The sequence below is a fragment of the Kwoniella shivajii genome, chromosome 10 (assembly GCF_035658355.1).
Source record: "Kwoniella shivajii chromosome 10, complete sequence".
Classification (NCBI taxonomy): domain Eukaryota; kingdom Fungi; phylum Basidiomycota; class Tremellomycetes; order Tremellales; family Cryptococcaceae; genus Kwoniella; species Kwoniella shivajii.
Window position 1 is genome coordinate 957,623 of NC_085917.1, and position 23,908 is coordinate 981,530.

Sequence of the window (23,908 nt, forward strand, 5' to 3'; positions counted from 1 at the left end):
TTGGCAGGTCTTGGATGCATCGCTCTCAGTGCAGCGAAGTTCTCATCATTGTAGACCGTGTATGGATATATTCTTCCTTCATGTCGTAGCTGGAGATAGCCTTGGGAGGAATGTTCTGTTTTTTTTGCCACTTTGAGGAAATTTGCCACCGACAATTAGTGATGACATTTTCAAGGAGATCCAAGCGTTCCTATCCTATCTATCTTCGATCATTGATTGTATTTTGACGTTTCCTCAATCTCTCCCTTCTCCCATACTCAGACCAAGATACTTGAACCAAGATGCGTCTATTGACAGCTGCATTGCGTATTGCTCCTCAAACGATATCTTCAGCGAGAATACGAGGTGTATCTACTAGCTCGACGATCCAAGCTGCTGCAGCTACATCTTCACCCTCTCGATATATACGGAAGACTGCCATCCCATCGAGATCCACTGCTTCATCCTCTACAGCAGCATCAAAGGGCACACCAAGGTCTTTCAAACCCACTTCTACACCATCTCCTGCACCTTCACCTGCACCAGTGGTAGATGAGGTAGATGATTTCCCCGATGATTTCCCATTACCTACAAATGAATCACCCATAGAAGATTATGCTCACCTGTTCTCCCCTTCTTCTTCTACATCTACATCATCCTCCTCTTCAAGAGCTCCAGCAAGATCTCCTGGGAATACACCTACGGCTTCACCACCTCTGACGAACCTACCAGGAGAAGGATATTCTCCACTTCCCACCGCCAGTGGAACTGTTGTTCAAGGAGACGGGGGAATTCAAGGTGAAGCGTCAATAGGATCAGGAACAGATTGGTCATCTTCTTTCGCGGGTTTGAGCGAACGTCCTTTCCCTAAAGAAGTAGCAGATGAACTATTAAAAGAATTGAAACCTCAAGATGTGGAGATCAAACCCGGTATGTCCAATTCACTATAATGACTTTATTCAGATCTGAGGAAGTGATAAACATACCATCCTGGTTTATTCCCTAATTGACATGTGGATAATTAGGATTGAAGTTTCGCTGACTTTGCTACCATAGATGGACTATTATATCTGCCTGAAATCAAATATCGTAGAACTTTAAATGCAGCGTTCGGTCCAGGTGGATGGGGTTTAGCTCCCAGAGGAGAAACAAATGTTGGACCTCGAATCGTCAGTAGAGAATGGGGATTAGTATGTCTAGGAAGGTAAGTTGGGTTTCAGGTTTTGAGCTCGTCTTCACCTTCATCTCTCATCTCCCCGATTTGCATCCTGAGGAGATTACTACCACGTATCGCCAACCGTTACAATTTACCAAAGAAAGAAAACTTAAGCTGACGTGCGAACAATCTCGTAGACTCGTTTCGATAGCAAGAGGTGAACAGGAATATTTCGATCCTTCTGGGATTCCAACTGCTACTGAAGCTTGTAAGAGTAATGCCCTCATGAGATGTTGTAAGGATTTAGGTATAGCAAGTGAACTATGGTGAGTATATCGCTCTCGTTGACTCGCGATTACTACCTTTCCCCGTTCGCCAACACATACACTTTACTCGATTGGTTTTCATCGCGTAGGAGTACAATGCTAACGATAGACTGTCTTCACAGGGATCCAACCTTCATAAGAAATTTCAAAGTGCAACACTGTAAAGAAGTCTTTGTAGAACATGCTACTAAGAGAACAAAGTGAGTCCACGAGCTCTGTAATTTCAGCTATAAATGCTAAACTCGGGCGGTCTGGCAGGAAAAAGCTGTGGAGAAAGAAAGACGCTCCCAAATTCGATTACCCATGGAAAGAAGGGGTCTAAGCTATTTCCCGAAACATATGGATATTGGAACGATCAAGCAAGCATATAAGGAGTATGCTGCTCTTGATCAAGGAATTGTGTTTGCCTGCAAAGGGGATTCAGTAATTAATAGACGATCCAAATGTACCGTAGATATAGATATCTTCATGTGCTAAAAATGCGATGTACAACAAATTTGACCACTCTCCAAGGCGATTCAGCGACTCCTGAGTGTTCTTCTTCCCTCTCTATAAGTCTACTGTCCCCTTCCTTCTAACTCTGATCCTCTCGGGAACCATTGTCTTCAGACTCTGCGCCGCTACATAGCTTTAACTTCGTCCTTCAGTCTATTCAGTTCCTTTTCTTGAGCAATCAATCTTTCTCTGTAACAGACAAGCACAACCGGGTCAGCTGTAATCTTCCAGAAGGTTGACTTTGAAGTCTTATAATGCGAGAAACTCACCTCCATTTATCCATCTGTTCCACGATTTTCTTCCTAGCATCAGCCAAAGTATTCCATTCCCCTTTCTCCATATCCAAAGAAAACTCTAACGGGACATCAGCTGAGCCATTTTCACCTGGAATACCAAATTGTGCAATTGTCAATCCATTATTGGTATTTGTTGGGGCAGGAGTACCGAACTCGGTTGCAGTGCCAGCTCTTGAATTTTGTACACTTTGCACACTTTGTCTACTTTTCTTATTACTACCATTACCCTTCTTTTTGTTGTTGGTATTCATATCCGAATCATATTCCTCACGTTGATTTCTTGGTCTACGATTCTTATTTGGTAATGGGGTAGGAGGATTCTCGTTTAAGATATCTAAGAATATTTTGGATGGATCAGAAAATATCAACTCATCATATTGCCATGAATGCACAGGTAAACTAGATGTTATTGATGATATTGCAGGATGACGTTGAGAATCAACTATTATTTGTGAATGGTCTTGCTGTTCTTGATCCAGTTCTTGCGTAGATTCTACTTGATCCCCTTGTGTATTAGATTGCAGATCATTTGAGGGGAGATCAGGTTCTGCTTTACCATCTGGATTGGGTATTGGTGTCGATATTTCCTCTTCTTTCACTTCTCCTTTCTGTTCTTTCTTGGTATCAGTTTTATCTTGTTCAGCACTAGTTTGAGGTATCGATGAAGCAGGTTCCGATTGGTTTTCAGCGACAGGTGTAGCTACATTTGAATTAGGTGCCGTACTCTCTCCTCTTGCCCCCGCTTCTGCTCCAGTTTCGGTGTTAGCTGGTATCCCTTCTACTGGTATGCCCCAATGATGTAATTTGATAGGATGATTTAGAGTTAGTGGTTTTTCTGAAGATTCAGCTATGAATTGTATCCTAATCTGGACAACGAATTCTCCCCATCCTGTTTCGGTCACTGCGAACGGTGGTTTATCGAACACTGAATCAAATGACCACGAACGGTCAGTCAAAGGTAAACTGTCGCAGTCATGAAAGCGCTTTTGACGACATCCAAATACTGTTTGATTTGATTTGTATTAATGGGTAAAGACGAATATGACCACCTACCTCGATTGGGACTAGTATAAGTTTCATGTAATTTAAAAGTAACTTTTTTGATCAAATAAGATAAATCATCTGCTCCTCCAGGTAAGTAATCTATACTTTCTTTTTGTAATTCTCCTGAAGGTAGTTTAGTGGGCGGTGTCGAAGTTGCAGAAGTCAGGAAGACTGTCCATCGATGTGTATCTATTTGTTGTTAAGATTTTCACGATCTTAGCGCACAGGAAACATGATGGATGGACCCTCACACTCACGTCCTGGAGGTGCCGTTGCTTTCTCTTCATCTGTTAATAACCTAGCGTGTGATCCGTATATGATAGGACGATGAACTTGGATGCCCTGATAATGAGCAATCAGCTATCGTTCCCTAGAGTCAAAGCATCCAGTATCTAGCTAACCTTTATCCTCTCCGATCCAGACATGTCGATCAAGTGTACTTGTTACTATCTTGAGTTGTTAATCTGTTGTGAGAGTGATGTGTTATACAACAATGTTCAAAATCAACCATTATTCCCAACAACATTTGTTATTGTAATGCACACCTAGTAAACAGAGGTGATAACGACACGTGGCAGAGAGATGGGGTGTCTGTTATTGCCACGTCATGTATGTATATATACATATGTAACTGTAAATGACGTTTTCTAACCCAATTGAACTAATATTACCGGTTATTCCCTGACCATAACGCCTCCTTCTCTCTCTCTCTCTCTTCCCATACTAACTATATATATATCCATAACATCACATCTACCTGATCATACACATCGTCCTGTACAACCATCATACTCGTCAACTCACACCACAGCACACTGAGACACAGGTCACAATGTCGCAAGCAGGATACTATATCAAAACTGCCAAATCAATCTTCTCTTCTCTCGAAGAAGGGAAACCTCATTCATCAATCACAGATTGGGTAGAAGTGTTATCTTCCGATCGATATGACGAATTGAGTTTGGATGGTATACCAGAATTAGTTGAAAGTGTCAATATACAAAGCTATCAAGGTACCACCGTGAGTTCATCCTCTCTCCCTCGCCTTGGCTTTCTCCACTGGTTCAAGTTATCCCTAATAGAGATACTGATGCTTCGATACTTTTGATGATATTACAGGAAGCAGCAAGAGCGATAAGGAAGAAACTCAAGTATGGAAATGTGCATAGACAATTACGAGCTTTGGTCATCTTGAGAGCATTGACCGAGAATGCAGGAAAAGGATTCCAATTGGGTTGGGCAAATCAACAGTTGATGGAAAGACTTAGAGAGATGGCCAATGACGTGAGCTAGACCACGACATGAATACTAAGACGTTGATAGCTGATTCTTCGTCGAATGTGAACAACAGTCACTTCTCGATCCAAAGGTCAAGAAGAGATTGATTCTGGTCTTCCATGCTTGGTCAATTCACTATAAAGTGAGCTACTTGCCTGGCACAATCTGCTACGATCAGGCTGACGTTGATTTGATGACTTGATAGGACGAACCTAGAATGCAAGAAGTCGCCAAGCTCTATGCTAAATACGGTGGAGCAGGACCGGGTGTCAAGAAGGTAAGTGATAGCTCGAGCACTGATGACTCTGTGCTCGGTACCACTAATCATCTTGAGATCTGCAGCCCACTCCTATGCCATCTGCACCAGCTAAACAAACCTCTGTATCATCAACATCATCCCATACTTCAAATGCTGGTAACCGAGGCGGATTTGATGATGATCTTTTCACTCACGATTGGGCACCTTCCAAAGGATCAAGAGGTCCAGACACTTATACCGATTTAGCAGCTGCGAAAGCCGATGCAGATGCTCGAAAACGTGAGAGGGAATCAAGGATTCTGATCGAGCAGAGAGAAGCTGAATTAGAAAGGAGAGAAAGAGAATTGAAGAGGAAACAAGATATGGCGAGTTTAGAAGCTAGAAGACAGAAAGAAGCCTTGGAAGAAGCTGAACGTAGAAGACAAGCTAAAGAAGATGCTAAAAAAAGAGGTAATCAACCTAAAAGACCTCCATTTGATTTCCAAAAAGAAAAACCTCAAATCATGGTTTCAATCGCAAATGCCATTCAATGTGCGAATAATTTAGTCAATTCTTGTAGAGTGAGTCGGACGCTCTTTCTCCTGACCCCTTTTTCGTTGAAACCACAAAGGGTAGATGGAGAGAAGTGCATGCAGCTGATAGCCCCCTTTCGAACGTTTTAGTTGATCGATCGCTCGGTCGAAAGCGTGCTCGATTCTCCAAAGGTTCAGGATAATCTGGATAAAGCTAAAGCAGCTAGAAGGAGTATCATTAGATATATCCAACTTGTCACAGACGAATCCTTCGTTGGAACTTTGCTTGAAGCGAACGAGAAGATCGTAGAATCCATCCAATTGTACGATAGAGTGAGTCTACATTCCTTGCCTCCTTATCATTCGGAAACACAATAGAGAAGCGACACAGATTCACGGCTTCGAGAATCAGCATGCTGTTCGCTCATATAACCCGTACTTTGTCTACTTACTGATGTCCTAAAATCCAAACAGTTATCCAAACCTGCAGTACTCGATTCCGATTCCGAAGAAGAGAACGAGAACAAAGAGACAGAAGCATTGGCTAAGAGACTTGCCGCTCAAAAATTGGAAGCACAACGAACGGGTGAAATTGATCAACTTCGAGATAAACAAAGAAAAGAATCTGCCAGAAGACAATTCAAGAGACAACAATCTGCACAAAAGCAACAACTTCCTACTAGACAAAGTAGTGGTCATCCTGATCTAGCAGATTTGGATTTCGGTAGTATCTCTTCTTCAAAAGATAAAGGTAGAGGATTACCTCAACCTATGAGACCTGATAGTGACGATGATTCCCTCGGACAAGGGTGAGTGCTTGTTCATTCGAATCAACACAAATTGTGTCTCATTTGGCTATCGACAGCGTGCGGAAATAAGCACCAAACTAATCTGAATTGTTTTCCCATAGAACTCTCTCCGATTTCTCTTCATATGATTCTTCAGATGAAGAATGGCAAGCCTCTCATAGAGTAAAATCTCGTCGACAATCTCATGCCAAACCTGCTCCTCCCGCAGCGAAGTCTCACCGCGAACAGTACGCATCGTTGGAGGACGATTATCCTCAAGGCCGAAAGAGTCTTTTGGATCCGAATGATCCTTTCGGGGATCCATTCGCTGATGAAGGCGACGAAACCCCCATTCAGGAGAACAGGCGAATGCAATGTGAGCCAAATACTCTGCAAGCCGGGTTTGAAAGGAAACGAGCTGACTTGATCTTGCTGTTCTAGGGGCGGAAATCTAAGAATTGCGATGCAGTGAAATGGTTGGTTCGCAATGAACCACTCACATATACCTTTGCCTCTTCCAATTTCTACGAGATCGGCTCTTGATTCTCGGTTGTCCTTTTGGTCAAGAATTGGAGTTATCATGATTTGTATCGGTTTGCTATATAGGATATATCGAAATAATGGAAAAAAGAATTCTGGGAGTATCTTTTCTCGTATTCCAAACTAATATATAACAGGATGTAAATGAATTCAGGATAAGACAATGACTTGGTGCATCCATACTCAGAGCGATATATGTTACACTGGATACCTTTTACTGATTTTGGTACATCCTTTTACTTCCTCGATGCCAAACTACCAGCAGCTCTTCTGATACCTTCCCTTGCGACACCACCTAAAACACCTCCGGCCATCTTTGCTACACCTTTTATGGTGAACCAACTTTCGACTCCATTGGCTGCCGTCATTTGCCAGCCTCCGATTGGACCTAAGGTATCTGTTGATATTGATCTTCCGAATTCTCTTTGTTTTTCATTTCTTTTCGGTGCGGTTGCGACTGAAGAACCTGCGGTGGTGCTAGTAGGTGAATTTGGAGAAGCGCCTGCGCCACCCATTAAGATTTTCTTCAATGGATTGATTTCATTAATAATTTCTAAACCTGTGCCTCTTAACCAATTGATTAAACCATTCCTAGCTCTGAAGATATAATGTAATTTATCTGTTGTTGAAAGTATCAAATGATTTAGAGGATATCTTTCTCTTGGATAATCGGCTAAATTCGTTTTGATACCTAAATCACCACCCAATCTCCTTGTTTCTTCCAAAACATTTGATAGACATCTGACATCTGCTAAACCTTGATTTAAACCTTGTCCAGCTAAAGGATGTATCGTATGAGCTGCATCTCCGACTAACGCAGTCCTTGTTCCTAGGTATTCATTCGCGTGAGAAAGTCGAAGGGGGAATGAAGCTACAGAAGGAGAATGTATGGATGTTATGGTAGGTGGCAAAATTGCTTGATCTGTTGAATTCGTATTAGTTGAAGGTATAGGTAATATCGCTATTAATTCATTGATCTCTTCTGATGTTAATGGGATACCTTTTCCTAAATTATCTCTTTCGATCATTTTATCCGTTAAGGAGGTTAATGTTGATTCAGGTAATTGATATCCTGCATTGACCATTGTTGTCAGTGCCTCGGGCGAGAGTCTTTTCAAAGCTGTTGCATGAGGTGGCAGTGTTGACCAAACCATAGTTGAAGAATCCTCTGATAAAGGTAAGAAAGCTATTGGACCAGTCGGAAGGAATCGTTGAAATGCAGTCGTGTTGGGATACAGAGGTGATATTGGATGATTTAAGGTAGCTACTACTGCATGAGTGTTATAGGCATGACCGTAGGTTTCAATTTTGGAGAAAAGTCGAACAGGTGAATTAGGTCCATCTGCGCCGACCTATACAAGGAGAGGCGATATAACTGTATTAGCAAATTTCGGAGAAGGTTTGGCTGGAAGAAGCAGAAAGACGTGTAACAAAAGGGGGTAGAGCAACATCTCGATCACGGGAGAATCAAGTGAATGCAGCAAAGAAGATGATGACTCACCACTAAACTTCCTCTTACCCATTTATCTTCACCTATATTCAATCCTACCCATCTCTCCCCCGGGCCAAGTCTCATTGATTTCACTTTACTCTGTTCCTTGATATCTACTATACCTTTTCCTACTTCTTCTATCCTTTTGAGGAGAGCACGTTGTAAATTCATATTCTCGGTCATGCGGGCCATTGGATGACCCAATGGTGGGAAATGAATAGTTGGATTTGATCGAGGCGAAGGGTTTGACCATATCTTTCAAGCGAGAAGTAGGTATCAGTACGCACTAGCGAAACGATATTGACCCCGAAAGGATACTCACAACCATCTCATCGACAGGACATGATCTACTTTCTTCAATATGTTTCCAGACTCCTATACCTATGAGGTCAAAGGGTTAGTGTTTGATTTCTGGGTGTGTCACATCCTTCATTTTTCTTGCATTCAGAGATAGGGATAAGTTTGTTTCTCGAGGATGGAATCGTATCACTCACTTTCCAACCAAGATATATTTTCCCATGTTAAACTACTAACTCTGTTTTCCCAATCACCTTGTCCAGACCAATTTCTAGTTTTATCCAAAGATGATCCTTCCAATAACAATATCTTACAAGTCGATGCTATTGTGGGTTGAGCGACTATTTGGCAGCTTGTCATTAGTAATGTGTATCATCAACGAGCTTATAGACCATCCAATCTCCTCCTTTTTGTCACTCTGCCATATAGATTCCTGTTCATGGGTTCGCAAATTGTAATTCACAACCCCTTCGGTCAACCTCAGTCTGACTCAACCCTTCTTTCACTCTAACAGAGGCACTGAATGGAGAAGAGATTAACCTCACGTAGTGCACAAGCAAATGCTAATCCTGCATTCGCTCCACCAATAATGACTATATCATAAGTATCATCTTCGGATATATCAGGTATAGCTTCAACTTCATTCTCTATCGACGTCGAAGAAGAGGAAGAGCTGTAATTCCTCCTTGAGCCTATTCCCTTGTATGTTGAGGTAGGTGAGTATGTAGAAGTAGACGCTAAAGGTATAGCTGACGCTATCGCATTTCGAGATCGACAGGTATTGATGTTGTTGATGAAAGTGGACGTGTGGAGGTATCCAGACTGTCTTGAGATCGAAGATGGAGCAACAACCTTTGATTTCCTCGCTACAAGCGATTTAGACACGACTCTGGGTATAGCGAGAGAATTACTTCCTCTCATTATGATTGACTGGCTCGGATCGAAGAAATGATCGTGTTAACCAGCAATGTGAATGTATAATATGTATAAAATTGACAAATTGGACTGTTCAATTTCCAGAATATCGAATGTCAACGACCCGATCGGAGAGATCCGCTTGAAACAAATCTAGTTTATCATCACTTCAACCGCTGCCTAGCTGTTATTTATCTGGTTACAGATTGAATGGCGTCACATGTCAGAGATGCTGCCTGTCTCAGTGATGACTACGTGATCGATTCTCGAAATGATCAATGCATATTTTATCAATCCTCCTCCCTCCCAGTTTCCTCTCGTCTCATCCCTTTCTTCTCATCCCACCCAGATTCAAACGGAAGAAGGGAGTTTTTTAAACAAACGTATGTACAAAGCTATGATGCGCATGTATTCAAGCAAGAACCATTAGATTAGATGAAAACGGAATGAAACTGGTATGTGATGTGGGTAGAGGTTGTCGTATTAATGAATCGACCAACTGAGCAGAGGGGGGTATAACTGATTTGATTACTTTGTTTACAGTGCTTGTTTCCATCCATTGATTATGTCCTCCCGTACTTTTGAAGAGTTACATTCTGAAGGGCAGATGGTGATGTATGGATCCAATACTCTATTATTATCGTTAATCTAGTGTTCATATTTTTTAGATAGATCACATGATCATACATGATATGTCATTTGGGCGAAAGAATCAAAAAGAGGTATATTGGATCGGATGAAGCGAGAAGTTTGGAAAGTCGAAAAAGTGTGTGTGTATGCAAAATGTTGTTATCTACAAGTTAGAATACCGATTGAGCGAGTTATTTAGACCCGTTGATTCCAAGATTAACTAGGCGCAATTGGTGAATCGACGATTAGATCCCTCCTTTATGACATTCTTCCGTCCAGAACGCCTCTAATATCGTCGACTGTAGCTAGATCAGTCAAAAATGGGCATAAGTCGGTGAGTTCGGTGTCATGAGGATCATTGAACCATGTTGAAACTGGTACAGCGTTATTAGGGTGGAAGATGTATGATGCGGGGGAGTTATCGATAATTATGGATGTCTCGATAGATCGACCTAGTTGAGACAGATCCTGAAGCGTGCGAATAATTATCAGCCGTTATTGTTACACCAGATAAAGCAGAGGCGGCTTATAAGTTGTAGCTATGATATATCGAGTACTCACCTTAACATAGTTTCCTTTGTGGTTGTAGCAGCTTTCTCTGAACAATCGATGAGTGACAACTCTGTGAATGTCGAGCATATCTAGCACTGGGTCGGCATACTTTTTTCGCGACGAAGTCAGCAACCACCACATTCAACTATCACTTGGCTTGCTATCTACTCACCTTGGACAAGGAAGCAGTGAAGATCACTATTTCATATATTTTGCCCATCTCCTTCAAGAAGTGATCCACACCTGGTCGTTTTATCACGTAAACATTATGGATTTGGGATTCGATTTCAACGGGGACGATATAATCAGCGGTGGGGAGAGACTGGTTTGGGAGTCAATGTCAACGACGATCAAGATTACCCAGTTACACTTCCACCTACCTTGAAGCTACTATGTAACAATGTCTCGTCTAAATCGAGAACAAGACATTTTCTACCGTGGTGTTCTTTTAAGATTGGTGGGAGGAGGGGTGCAGGATGGCCATTCTGAGAATTGAGATATATCTCGTCAGCGTAAGAAAAGGATTTCCTAGTATACAGGAGAGAACTCACCTCGTCAATCGGAATTCCCATACCACCTTGGCTGATTAACCTATCCTCCTCGTCCTCGTATTCATCTTCCATACCATATTCATCTACACCTTCTTCAGCGGCGACACCTGTACTTTCATCCTGTATCTCAGAATTACTGATGTCCGTATATCCCCCACTAGTCTCTGTGTGTTCAGCGTCGGCCGAAGTTGATGTCGCGGCATTGTCGGAATCACGCCGTTGAGGATGAGATCGTGTGGGTGTACCAAGCAATGATGAACCACCTCCTGGTGGCTGTACTGCGGATGATGTTACCCCGGCAGTCTATCATATCAGGTACGGTAAGCTCAACTGCCCTCGGGGGTCTTCTGCGCGCTATTCACTCACCTCTTCTTCCGGTAAAGTGTGAGGCTCGGCAGGAGCTACTACAAGTTCTTCGTTAGGCTTTACAGCCTTATCTCCTTCTGCGTTGGCATCGACCAAAGTCGATCCGGTGGTAGATGTAGGATCGATCTGATGGCCCAAGCCTCCTTTCACTGGGGCGTCATCGAGCTTCTTATCTTTTGTTTGAGTAGTAGGTGCGGCGGGAGCGGATGTAGTAGTCGCAGGCGCGGTGGTCACAGCTGTACCAGGTTTTTGAGTCGTTGAGGTTGCTTTTGAGCTGGCTTGTTTGGGATTTTCCTCAAATTCGTCGGCAGATAAACATCCAAGCGCAAGTAAAAATCCAGCCAAACCCTTTCTTTTCTTCTTCTTTTTCTGAGCAGCTTTTTGCGTGGAGGTAGTTGCCGTTGGAGGGTTTGACGTGGATGACGCTTGTGTGGGGTGTGAGTGTGCTGGTGAGGGTTTCGTCGTGTTTGGGACTGGGGCCGCTTGCTCAGAGGAGATCGGTTTCTCGTTTGGCTCACTGGTAGAGGTTATGGCTGCCTTTGATGGATTGGACTTTCCTGATAACTTCCTGGTCAAGCTGGATATTGAGTTTTCACCTTTACGTGTTTCTCCATTATAATGACTTGTTGATCCTCCTTGTTGTTGAGCTAACAAAGCAGTTTCTGACTCTGTAGGGTGATTGCCCTTTTCTTTCATTGCTCCTGAGGTTGTTGAGGTGGTTGTGGATGGATCGAGAGGTTGAGGTTGAGGGACTGTATGGGTTTGCGATACTGTTGGTGTAGAAGACGCTGATGCAGGAGTGATAGTCAATTCAGGTGGTGCTTGATGTGTGATACTGGTATTGGACTTGGATGTTGAAATGGGATTTGACAGTAATGGAGGTTGGGTTGTTTGGTGTTGTCGCACAGACCCGGATGTTGATTCAACGTTTGCAGATTGAGATTGTGTCTTGGCCTGAGACTGAGACGCGGGTGATACGGGTGTAGTGGTAGCAAATGCAGGGTTCAAACCTGTCGATGTCATTCTAGCAAACGGTTTCGTCCCGTTGCTTTGTGCCGAATGTCGATTGAAGAAGGAATGGGGGGAAAGCACAAGAAGTTATCAATGGAAGGAAAGGATGTGGTAGCAATGTATATATCTGTCGTGCTATATGTTTATTCTGAATTGGCGGGATGAATAAAATGGGATGTCGCGTGTTTTCCTGTTTTCCTGTTTTTCTGTTTGTAAACACGTTTTTACCCCGATTTTGTAATGATCAATTAGAAAAAAACAGTCAAGAAAAGTGTCCACACCTGATAAAAACGCCTTTTTCCAGAATTGTACTTTATCCTGTTTCTTTTCTTCTCAGAACATTCATGTCATTCCCATTCTTTCCTTTCTTCAACGCCTCTTATCTCGTCATCTCTTTTTGTCATCTCTCAACCTGTGTCACTCTTCACTCACATCCTTCTGCTCAAGCAACCATCTCTGTAGCCAGTACTCGTAAAATATAATCGCTCAAACCCGTCTGTCCGTTCCTGATCAGGGGAGTAGTTTTTACCACGACCTCTTTTTTAAAATAACAAAGATGAAGCCTTTTATCTACGGTAATTCCCTGTTTTGGCAATAACAGTCACACGGGTCAATGTGGCACTTAGCAAATAACTCGTAATCATGTTCAGTTTGAGCATTTGTACGTGGCATGATGGGAACCAGTCTTTTTTACCCTTGTTCCTGCAATCTCCTGCAAATAAGTCATTCTCGGCAAACGGTGATCGACAACGCTTGCATATACATATATGTTTCAGTAGGGTTGGAATCACAGGTAATGTAAACATTCACTCACGGTTGTAAGCAGTAGCGCTCGTGAAACCGCCGAAGACACCATCAAAGAGCAGAATGCTACAACCTCAATCGGAACTTTTGCCTCCAAGCACAGTGACTTTTTTAGCCATTCAAAGGTCAAACTTTCACCTATAAAGCGGTGTTTAGAAGCAGGCTCTGACCGAAGCTGAGCCGGTCAAAATCGATGTTAAGATGTTTGACCTGGACATCCTTTTTACTTGTCCGACTCGATTTGATCAGTCATGATATCATGACCGAACTGAATTTGATCCGATGAGCGTCGGTATCAGAATGCATCATGACATTTCAAAGCTTCAAGCGATAGTCAAAGGAAAATCACCAAATTTCTTATAGCTTTCTTTAACTCAGCCAACAATACCTCAGGCGCCTACTCAACGAGAGCTGGCTCGGTTACATACTATAAAAAGGGTGTGTGAAGTTCGAATTCGTCTGACTTGTATCTTCAAATTCCATCTCTTTATAATAGACCAACTATTTTCGACACATCCCGAATATCCCCCTAGTCTGAATGAACCATGAGCTCCTATAAACAACTCGCAGAAGACTATCAAACTGAACCATCTGATAGAGGGTCTAACCGACTTACTAGTCAGCAATTCGACAACATCGAGAGTGCTCTCGAGGGTGAACTGAAAGCCAACTCCAAAGCTTGGGGACTTTGTCGAACCGGACACAACATGGAGAGAGAAGGTGTAATGGGCACAACTTCACAGTCCAATACCAGTTGTCAGCAATGTACCAATTATCAGAATGAGCACGCAGTCATTCGAAAAAGGGCTGAGATCATGGGTATCGACCCTGAACGGCTCGGGAAATCGAGCTTGCGACAATGGTGTGCGGGCAAATTGTTCAGATATGTAAGAAGTGATGGGAGGAAAAGCAAGGAATCCACTTTCGCTGCTACCAAACCTGAAGAAGAGCTGGCTAGATTAAGGTCATTCACCAATGATGAGACCAGTGTCCTTAGTCCTTCTGAGGTTTTATACTTCAATCAAATGAAGCAACGACTTAGCGAGAAGTGTGGTAACTCCGATATTTAGATGAAAAAGGCGACGACGGATAATGCGGTACTTAGGGGTTATTTCTTTGGTCTGTGCTGTATTGAAGTTTATAAGCGTACTATCTGATAGTCTTTGTAGAAGTGTTCTTTGGAGACAGATAGGATTTTTTGATGGATTTGGTGTACAGCTATGATGGAGCTACATGTACGTAGATTGAAGGTATGTGGACAAATGATTAAAAGTTCGAGCAGGCTGCTTTTTCCCTCTCATAACGACATTGCATCTGGCGAATTGTCCAATCAACCCGATGAAGTCCCTACCATGATATAGTACGGAGCATCACCTATTTCTTCGTTGATAGGGAGTGTGTCCTCGTATGTGATTTCGAACCCATTTCGACGGTATAACCTCACCTGATGATTTTCATCTTCAGTTTCATTTTCAGACAAGTTTTCACGTAAAACACACCATTAAGCGTATTACAATTTATCACTTACGGCTTTATCAGACATTGTTAGCAAAGATAGCGATTTGCCTTCTTTCGTCGCAAGAGCAGTCAAATCGGCAAGAATTGCTGAAGCCAAACCTTGCCCTTGAAAAGTCGAAAGAGATGCTATACCCTGAATGTAATAAGTAGCGGTTGCGCCTCCAGGTATCGCTAATGCTTTTTTAGCTGCAAGGGGACCAAACTACCAGATGGATTAGATATTGGGTATCTTCTTCAGTTGTACTGAGGTATTTGCAGTGGGCGGTATGATCAATTGCTTACAGCTTTCGAATACCATCTTCGAGTATCTTCATTCACTGAATCAAGCGCTTTCTGCATGTATACCTTTTTCTCCTCTCTGACACGTCCAAAAAGGAACAGCTCAGCTCCATATTCCAAAAAATCACCCTCAGGTCATAAGGATCTAGATCCACTCACGTATCCCAAAGATCTTTACCTGGTTGTGCGATAGTTGCAACGCAACCAATCTGCCCATCTATTCTGGCGACCCATACTTGACAATCAATAAATGCAGGTTCGAGCTTTGCCATGTGAAATAATTTATGAATGGTAAGATCTTCTCCGCATAGGCGTACTTGCAATGGATCTAACATGCAAGTTAGACATGAGTATTTCATGACTTGAAGTGTGGAGTGAGAATTGAAATCCTCACCATTCTTGAATGCCTCGGTGTAGATTTCAAGACAAGTAGCCTTTTCTTCGGCTAGTTGTCAATCACAAGAATGTTCAGTGATGAGAGACTGGACAATCACTGGCACTGTTAGGATGTCGCTTACGTGTTGGATTGGTCAATTGACAGACTTGTATTTGAGAGGTTTGAATCATGATACTTGTTTATATAGTAAAGGGGGATATACTTCTTTCAGAGGTGCCGAATCCAATGACGCCATATGCGCTTGGAAAACTTATACTTAAAAGGTAAACCAGGGAGTTCATCCAAACTAGAGGTAATCATGAATTCCCCTCAAGACGCTTTACCGCGTAGTTACCTTTGTTTTAAGCGGACAATGGAGCGGACACTGGCCAGCATAGCAATTCCCTGCGACACCATATGCATGGATATGATATATGTGGATATTCGGGGTCCAAATCGTTTCCGGCTCAACACGGAGTCCGGACCCAAACATTATTGTAAGTAGATCAATTTTGCCTGTCATTTCAAGCGTATAGTTTCTGTATTGATTGCATGTTCATCATTTATTGATGAACAACTGTGCACTCATCTGGTTTGATCTTATGCTACGTATACACTCGTCGATATGATTTTCACGCGAATGAGGGTTCATTGTTCTCCTTGTTGTCAGGTCATCTTCGGTTTTGCGTCAGCATACCATCATTATTCGAATGCATCGGCATGAAGCTTTGGCCACGAGGAGAGATAGCATCGTCAAATGAAACAGTTGACTTCTGTAGTATTCGGATCGCTTTGAGCTTCGCCTATGCATGGTTTGGCCCTGATACTTGCATTCAAAGCAATGAGTTCCGTTATGCAGGGCGGCCTGTCGACATCATCCCCACACCCCCTGTTGGTTTTGAGAAGGTATCGCGGATTCACAGACAACATTACACCTGGATCCCAATTGACGTGGTCTTCTTCGTGCCCGCTTACTCATGTCTACCAATCTACCAACCATTGTCGGGATTTCAAGACCACAACTAATCTGAAGGTTTGACGTCCAAGTAGAAGTCACCTCCGTGTTATCGTTATTTACCGATTGCACCCAAATGATCTCTGTACACTCCTTCATCACTCCTGATATACAGGTATGAGATCACAGAGAAGTGTCCTTGAATATGAGTGTTTTCTGTGAAGGAATGAATGACCGAGAACACAGAATGAGCGAGACTTTCTGTCATGCTCTGTACATCCGATTGGAACGAGAGCGAGGTATCTAGGAAATGGTAGTAGATTTTTGTTTATGTCGGGCTCTCTTTTCCTCATGTAATTTGTTCCGGATTTTCCATCGTGGGAATCTTCGGGACAAACTGTACGTGTAGAGAGAAATGATCAGTCGGAGGTATTAACGTTATCTGGGAAATAAAAAGGATTAGGCATCCCCCGCATCTCTTTCCCTACGAATATTTATAGCGCGTAAAAGATCCCTTTCTATCAATATTCGATTACCTGATTTTGCTCTCCACCTACCATATAGATCTAGACTGAGCTAGGCACATGCCCTTGTTCTCCTGAAAAGAACCCATTCTCATGATAAATTGCTCGCAATCCATGAGGGTTTTGCGGTCAAAGGGAGGCAGTGAAGGGGCAGTGTTAGACTAAGGTACATTGGAACGATTGCACTTTCGATAGTCCAACCGTCGGACATTCGGGGGAGGATGAGAGAGAGAAGGAAAGTGTGTGCAAGAGTGATCAGGAGCTATGCACATTACCAAATCGTGTACCCGTCGTGTAAGGGAATACCACCAATCACAATCCAATGATGATTGCAGCCACCACCACCACCACCATCCAGCTCAACATCCAAACAGTGTTTCACACTTTGCATGGACCCTTTTACTCGATCACAGACCTCCTTGTTTCTTTCGAATTCCCTCACATCATCGTTGCACAAACCTTTCCTTTCTCTTTCAACTTGGGACTAGTTCCCATCAGTCTGTGTTCTTCAGCGACTCTTAACTTACCTTTACCCTTCTTGGTTCAGCTCACGCCAATCGCATTCTCGCTGGTTCGTTGTCGAAATCTAAGGTTTTTTGCGGCGGTTCTCGGCAGTCACCCAGGATCGAAATTACCTTTCAGCAGTATACGTCAAGCGAATAAGTCATATCTGCTAGATCATCATAGATTGAATAAGATTTCATAGGAAAGCGGACGAGATTGGATTGTGATACTCGGCAGAGCCGTGATCGATACGGTAGACGCAGCTTGATACAGGAGCTTGAGGAGATCAGGAAGTAAGCTCAAGTCTTCTCGCACATCATTACTTCACGAGATGTGACATTGATTTTTTTTCAACTTCAGTCTCAGCGTCACGCATCTCCACATCCTCGTCCACCCGTACCTAGCGCTTAATTTCGAAGAACACAATGAATATCACTGTATGTGACTGCTCCTTTAGCATTATGACCGCCGTGATATGACAAGCTAATACATCATAGATTGACGATACCTCTCCTCAATTCCAATACGTTTCTAAGAATGGGACATGGCTGCAAGATCACACGTCTGGTAGGTTTTATACCCCTCGCTCGTCATTGCAGGATGCTGATCTTTCATGGTGTAGATGATCAAACCTCAAAATATTTTCATCAGACCTTCTATGCCACCCATACCGAGGTGAGCACTTTGTGTCTTTTGAAAGAAAATATAGCCGTCCGCTAATTTATCTCGTTCTATAATTGGCAGGGAGATTCAGCTTCTTTGACTTTCAACGGTACTTCCGTAGCGATATACGGGGCTCGTCGATTCAATCATGGTTACTATTCTGCCCAATTGGATGGAGGGACAATATCGTATCAAAGTGGCTATTCCGTCAATCAATCAATTCAACAACTGTTGTTCCAGGCTGGAGGCTTATCAGCCGATACCGAACATACCGTAGTTAGTGATACTGTTGATCTCGTCCGGTCTTCCACATTCATTGACTGATACATGTTGCTCTCTTATAGGTACTCACAAATACCCCATCTAGGAACACCCAGGTACCAACCTCAGCAGACCAAGGGTGGTTCGATATTGATTTCGCAGTGATAACGACTTCTACGTGAGTATTCTCCTCTATTCATTAAGTGTTCTTCTTGGTTTTCCTGGGCTGAAACGTGTAAATCGATACAATAGGCAAGGCAAGGTATTTACCACGTCCTATGACGATGGGTCTTCTGCCGTGCAGTATTTTGGCTCAGGCTGGGCAGTGGGTAATCCTAATAAGCTGTACTACAATACAACTGTACACGTCAGTGGTAGAGCCACCGATCTGATGCAACTCAAGTAGGAAAATGTTTTCGCTCTAATAAAAAGAGACGAAGTAGCTGACGTGCCGTTCGACTAATCAAAGATTCAACGGCTCAAGTATTCAAGTGTTCGGAGGCCTGTACACCGACCATGGAAATTATTCTATTTCGTCAGTCATTTGAGGTGCTAAACATCGTCTGAAATAAGAACATTCTGCTGAGCTTTTGTGTTATAGAATCGACGACGGTCCTGAGAAACGATATAACGGAACTTTCTACAAACTCCAATCACAAACACCTTGTGAGCCTCGCTTGTGGCTAGAGAATCACCTGTTCTTATGAGCTTATGCGTTATTTGATTACCCAGTATACACATCGAGTCATCTTTCAGATGGTCCACATACGCTCACAATGGTCAACCTTGGTGGTACCAAGGGGAATTACCTGGATTTCGATTATGCCGTTGTCAACTCGACCGTTGATCCCTCGGGCTCCACAGACAATACAACCGGGACAAATACCACTACTTCTACACCAGAAAGCGGTGGATCAAGCTCAAGCTCCAGTAATGTCGGTGCAATAGCTGGAGGAGTCGTTGGTGGAGTAGTAGGACTCGCTCTCGTCCTTTTATTAGCATGGTTCCTGTTCAGACGGAAAAGGAGGAATCACGAAGGACTACCATATCTGATGAAAACGAAGGAACCATTAGATCTGAACGGAGAAGAAGTAAAACCATTCCAGTACGGCGAAAACTACCATCAACCCATACCTTCCAGCTCATCTTCCAATGAAGGTGAAACTTTCTCTGGTTTTGCTCAACCTTCTCATGGACTGAGTCCAGGTAGTGATACGACGAGGGAGCATAATCATTCGAATACCCCTTTCTTGACCCAATTGCCCCCGCCGCCACCATCAAACGCTACTTCTTATCCACAATCTGAAAATCCCCCATCAAGTATAGGTAGATCACCCACAATCAACGAAAGAAATAACACTCAAGTTCCATTCAGTCAAACCCCTTCCGCGGCTACTTTTGGACATAGCCAATCAACAACTCCCGGAAATCAAGAAGGGTTATCCCAAAGAGAAGGAGAGGTTGCACCACCCTTACCTGCGACTAGAAATTCGGCTAAATCCGCGGGATTAGCATTACCTTTTACAGCTCTACCGCCTATGCCATCTTCCCGTCTGTCCTTGTATGATGATCCAACAACACCCACAACACCCACAGTACCCCAACCTTCATTTGCTAGTCCCGATAGGGAAAGGGCACCATCTATAACGTCCACAAGAAGGATGTTTGTCGAAGGAAGAGAACAAGATATGGGTCCATTGGGTTTACATCAACATGAGCCGGAAGACACGTTCGGACCTTTACCACCGGATTATCAACAAGCGACAGAACCGTTACCCGGACAAAGAAGGGACTGATAGGTAGAATAACTGGGGATTTGCCCTGCAACGCACTTTGATACTTGAGGTTCATGCTGTGAATCTCATCCTCGAAAACTATTTTCCTTGGTAACATATTACGAACCGGGTGTTCTGCTCACTATATATACTATTGCATTGCGCCAATGATGTGACGCTAATTACTGTATTATCATGAAACATGGTCTAGTCGTTTTAGCTTGAAACGATGATCTGTGATTCCCTTGACGGGATCGTAATAAGTGTAGAAGAATAGCTTACCTATATCATTGTTTGGATCGTATTCGGTATACTGCGATCCACCGTCCTCACTTTCTGACAAAGGAGCGATGCGTCCCAAATTACCGTACTACAGCATTATGGACGTATAGCTGTTTGCAATTGAAAGGAATCAATCAGAAGTTTAGCTGGAAAGGGGGATATCGTCCATTTTGAAGTAAGATTACTCCATCCAAAGGCAGTCTTCTTTTGTGAATGGAACGTTTCCGTTTCGACGAGAATTGGTACTTTGTACTGTGCACACAACATTTACGCAAGGTAATGGTCGCTAGTGACAGTTGATACTGATCATGGCTTGTTGTTCTATTACTTAATGTCTGACCACGGACTTGCCTCTAATCATTTCTTTCAGCTTGACATCTCGAACCTTCTGAGAGGGAAATCAAGAGTACATAACCTTACATTCTTTCATCATCAAACATAATCAGAACGAATAATCCAATCATTCGTTTTACGCAAGTCACCGGGAAACCTTATGTGTTCATCTAGATAGTCTTTACCTTTACCACAAGATGGAAGTGATAGTGAGACCGAGTCAATCAGGGAGGGGTGCGACGCATACTGAATGTCTTCTGTATCACAGATCGATAACGCTTCCCCTCAGATCTCTTATTATTCCAACTCGAATGGATGGATAGTAAACCATAGCACAAGTGAGTGATTTCTGACCTGTCTAGTATACTGTAGAGCGAGCGAGGTTCTGATCATGTTTTGGTTTTGTGTGACTTAGATCAGAAGTACGGGGATCCAAACACTAATAGATATAGTCAATCAACTTTTCACGCAACTTTCACCGAAGTACGACATTCCTCTTTTACTCTTTCCCTTCTGAAATCAGGAAGCTGGTCAAGGGCTGATCATTGTGCTGTAAATGGTATTCAGGGTGATCGAATGGAATTTCGTTTCAATGGAAGTGGGATAGCTGTACATGGAGCCAAGAGAGATAATCACGGAATTTTTGGAGGTGGGTTTGCAAGTCACCCCTTTTCTAATTTTGATTTTGATTGTGTGGTTGCAGATGTTGATCTTATGGTATAATTATTGTGCATTATACACACAAATAGTTCAAGTGGATAATTCCAGTATAAGGTATTTGTCAGGTCATAGTGATGTGGCTGAATATCAAACGGAACTTTTCTCGTTGAATAATCTTACTACTCACCAAGAACATTTGATTGTAAGATTCTATACGAAGCGATCTTGAATAGAGGAGAAACGCAGCTCACTTGGTTTTGTAGACTGTGACGAACTATTCAAATGATAATTCCACAAAGTGGTGGTTGGACATCGATCACTTGATCGTCACTCAACCGGTGTAGGTAGCATCCCATTTTTTCTGACTCGTGATGTTCATCTGCTGAAGTCGACCTCTTGATAGAATGGACAACGAATACACCTCAATTATAGATGATAGTTCTCCGTTCGTGTCGTACGATGTGGGTTGGAATACCACGGACCCTGGAGACTCGCAATATTACAATGGTACCCAACATATTAGCACGATACCGAGCTCTGTAATGACATTGAAGTGCGTAACTAATTCTATCCTGTGATCGCTTTTTAACTTGATACTGATATAAGATCACCTCCATTAGCTTCAGCGGATCATCGATCCAGCTCTTCGGAAGCATGGATACTGATCATGGAAATTACTCTATAAGGTGAGTACTTCCGGATCGAGTATACCTGGACGCATTTTAGCTCATTCTCGCATTATTGCATTCTAGTCTGGATGGTGTAATCGGGAACATGTATCGGGCTACGAACTGGCAACGTCTCACAGGAGTCTCATGTATGTATAGCCTACTTTGTTGGCACACAACTCTTCCGCGGTTAGTGACTAAAAAGCGATTTCGTGGTACAGTGTTCTTCGCTGCAGGCCTCGAAGAAGGGCCACATACAATACAACTCACTAATCTTGGCAAGTCCAATATCACGACGATGGACTTTGATTATGCTGTTGTCAATTCCACCGTGAACGCCACTACAACAGGGGGTGACTCATCATCTATACCAAATGATACTGGCGAAGTGGTCCCTCCACCGAACAAGTCTCATTCAGGAGCTATAGCTGGAACTGTAATCGCTATTCTCTTAGTATTTATCCTGCTTTTTGCCGCTGCGTTCTTTGTCTATCGACGCCGACAAGGTAGATCCATCTCTCCCAGAGATCCTGATAATCCAACCAAAGGTATATCAAGCAGAGCCATAAATCAAATGACAATCGTTCCTAAAAGGACGAGTGATTCGAAGCAAGATTGGACAAGATTACCTGATCCACCTGAGACTGCCGGTTCAGTTGTTTCTTTTGATGCATCTCTGCCATCCTCTACGAGAAATTCAGGTAGTCGAAGGGATACAGTCATACCTTCTTTACCTTCCTTTCGAGCTTCTTTCCCTTCTTTATTTCAAATAACACCTCGATCTTCTCAAGTGCCTACCGTCAGATCAAGTCATCGTGAATCCAATCCAGGATCCAGGTCGATTATCTCTAGATTACAATCCTTCAATCCACCTCAATCGTATCAGAATAAGAATCATTATCCGTTCAAGACAGGTGGAAATGGAAATAATGCGAGATCATCTTACCAGGATAACAATCCTTTCAAGACTAATACTTCTCCGTTCACCCCTACTTCCGAACATCCAAGTCCGTTATATCAACAAAGTATTCCACCTTATTCCCGTTCTAGCGCGCACCCTGGTAGATTGGAATACCCACAACAATCAAGTGCTGTTCCTAGTAGTCAAGCTTTACCCAATAGTGAAGCTATGACATCTCCCATGTTCTCTGAGTTCTTTTCTGAAGATGACAGTGATAACCCAAGAGGCGTATATTCCACTAGTAGTTCAAATCTCTCCCATCCTCAGCCTGCTCACAGGACAGATCAAGCACGCGTATCAGTCGCTACACCTCTACGTCATTTAAGCGTACCATACACAGCTACAATGGTAGATTTTGATTCATCAGCATATACAACGACAACTTCCATATATTCAAGTAGAAGAGGTACGGGTATAAGTGAAGAAATTGATTTAGGCCTTTTCTCAATTCCAGAATTCGCTCCTCCAGCTTATGCTCAAGCGACTAGGATCTCCCTTGGACCAGGTAAACTCGAAATTTTGACTAGATCATCTAAAGAATCAGAAGTATAGCGCAACGTTAAAAGAGGTTTTGTGAATCTAAAACATTCCGTTAGAGTAGGTGTTGATTAGCGAGGAATAACAAATCGTTTTGGAGATTGGTGATGTATAGTACGTAGATGACATGCAGAGCTTGTCAATCGAAGAAGAAGAAGCTCGATCGTACTTGCTTTATTCCAGAGAACATACTTTCAGCGAAGCAATTCGTCAATCTTTCTAGGGATCAGCCCGTTCTCACTCGCTTGTCGGCATTTTGAAAAGCAAATTGATATTTCATGCATGTTTGGACCACCACCCTCAACAATTCGTACATGGACA

General features: G+C 42.9%; 9 protein-coding genes across 9 annotated transcripts; 5 read left to right on the top strand and 4 right to left on the bottom strand.

Annotated features, from left to right (window-relative positions):
- Nucleotides 1–281: 281 nt before the first annotated feature.
- IL334_007244 (uncharacterized protein) lies at nt 282–1,783 on the top strand (the record flags this gene model as incomplete). Its single annotated transcript, XM_062938937.1, has 5 exons — nt 282–909; nt 1,036–1,183; nt 1,333–1,461; nt 1,584–1,661; nt 1,720–1,783. The coding sequence occupies 5 exons, from the start codon at nt 282–284 to the stop codon at nt 1,781–1,783; spliced, it is 1,047 nt and encodes a 348-aa protein (XP_062794988.1).
- A 298-nt stretch (nt 1,784–2,081) lies between these two features.
- On the bottom strand, nt 2,082–3,721 carry IL334_007245 (uncharacterized protein; the record flags this gene model as incomplete). The annotated part of the gene is made up of 5 exons (XM_062938938.1): nt 2,082–2,145; nt 2,226–3,177; nt 3,306–3,485; nt 3,554–3,638; nt 3,698–3,721. 5 exons carry the CDS (start codon nt 3,719–3,721, stop codon nt 2,082–2,084), a joined length of 1,305 nt encoding a protein of 434 aa, XP_062794989.1.
- A 407-nt stretch (nt 3,722–4,128) lies between these two features.
- IL334_007246 (uncharacterized protein) lies at nt 4,129–6,588 on the top strand (the record flags this gene model as incomplete). The annotated part of the gene is made up of 9 exons (XM_062938939.1): nt 4,129–4,317; nt 4,416–4,580; nt 4,648–4,716; nt 4,780–4,851; nt 4,917–5,393; nt 5,496–5,678; nt 5,820–6,154; nt 6,256–6,509; nt 6,575–6,588. 9 exons carry the CDS (start codon nt 4,129–4,131, stop codon nt 6,586–6,588), a joined length of 1,758 nt encoding a protein of 585 aa, XP_062794990.1.
- A 321-nt stretch (nt 6,589–6,909) lies between these two features.
- Nucleotides 6,910–9,383, bottom strand: IL334_007247 (ubiquinone biosynthesis monooxygenase COQ6; the record flags this gene model as incomplete). The annotated part of the gene is made up of 5 exons (XM_062938940.1): nt 6,910–8,025; nt 8,175–8,420; nt 8,488–8,546; nt 8,660–8,803; nt 9,008–9,383. The coding sequence occupies 5 exons, from the start codon at nt 9,381–9,383 to the stop codon at nt 6,910–6,912; spliced, it is 1,941 nt and encodes a 646-aa protein (XP_062794991.1).
- An 882-nt stretch (nt 9,384–10,265) lies between these two features.
- Nucleotides 10,266–12,499, bottom strand: IL334_007248 (uncharacterized protein; the record flags this gene model as incomplete). The annotated part of the gene is made up of 6 exons (XM_062938941.1): nt 10,266–10,475; nt 10,569–10,667; nt 10,732–10,881; nt 10,940–11,044; nt 11,111–11,413; nt 11,477–12,499. The coding sequence occupies 6 exons, from the start codon at nt 12,497–12,499 to the stop codon at nt 10,266–10,268; spliced, it is 1,890 nt and encodes a 629-aa protein (XP_062794992.1).
- A 1,337-nt stretch (nt 12,500–13,836) lies between these two features.
- On the top strand, nt 13,837–14,361 carry IL334_007249 (uncharacterized protein; the record flags this gene model as incomplete). The annotated part of the gene is made up of 1 exon (XM_062938942.1): nt 13,837–14,361. The coding sequence occupies one exon, from the start codon at nt 13,837–13,839 to the stop codon at nt 14,359–14,361; it is 525 nt and encodes a 174-aa protein (XP_062794993.1).
- A 260-nt stretch (nt 14,362–14,621) lies between these two features.
- Nucleotides 14,622–15,655, bottom strand: IL334_007250 (uncharacterized protein; the record flags this gene model as incomplete). The annotated part of the gene is made up of 6 exons (XM_062938943.1): nt 14,622–14,735; nt 14,820–15,011; nt 15,092–15,167; nt 15,248–15,416; nt 15,483–15,533; nt 15,607–15,655. 6 exons carry the CDS (start codon nt 15,653–15,655, stop codon nt 14,622–14,624), a joined length of 651 nt encoding a protein of 216 aa, XP_062794994.1.
- Nucleotides 15,656–17,872: 2,217 nt separating this feature from the next.
- IL334_007251 (uncharacterized protein) lies at nt 17,873–20,167 on the top strand (the record flags this gene model as incomplete). Its single annotated transcript, XM_062938944.1, has 9 exons — nt 17,873–17,884; nt 17,945–18,014; nt 18,070–18,122; nt 18,192–18,386; nt 18,455–18,549; nt 18,624–18,773; nt 18,841–18,906; nt 18,973–19,037; nt 19,104–20,167. The coding sequence occupies 9 exons, from the start codon at nt 17,873–17,875 to the stop codon at nt 20,165–20,167; spliced, it is 1,770 nt and encodes a 589-aa protein (XP_062794995.1).
- Nucleotides 20,168–20,958: 791 nt separating this feature from the next.
- Nucleotides 20,959–23,602, top strand: IL334_007252 (uncharacterized protein; the record flags this gene model as incomplete). The annotated part of the gene is made up of 10 exons (XM_062938945.1): nt 20,959–20,970; nt 21,030–21,099; nt 21,177–21,244; nt 21,329–21,410; nt 21,511–21,623; nt 21,685–21,761; nt 21,825–21,974; nt 22,042–22,107; nt 22,174–22,238; nt 22,311–23,602. The coding sequence occupies 10 exons, from the start codon at nt 20,959–20,961 to the stop codon at nt 23,600–23,602; spliced, it is 1,995 nt and encodes a 664-aa protein (XP_062794996.1).
- Between the last annotated feature and the right edge of the window lie 306 nt (nt 23,603–23,908).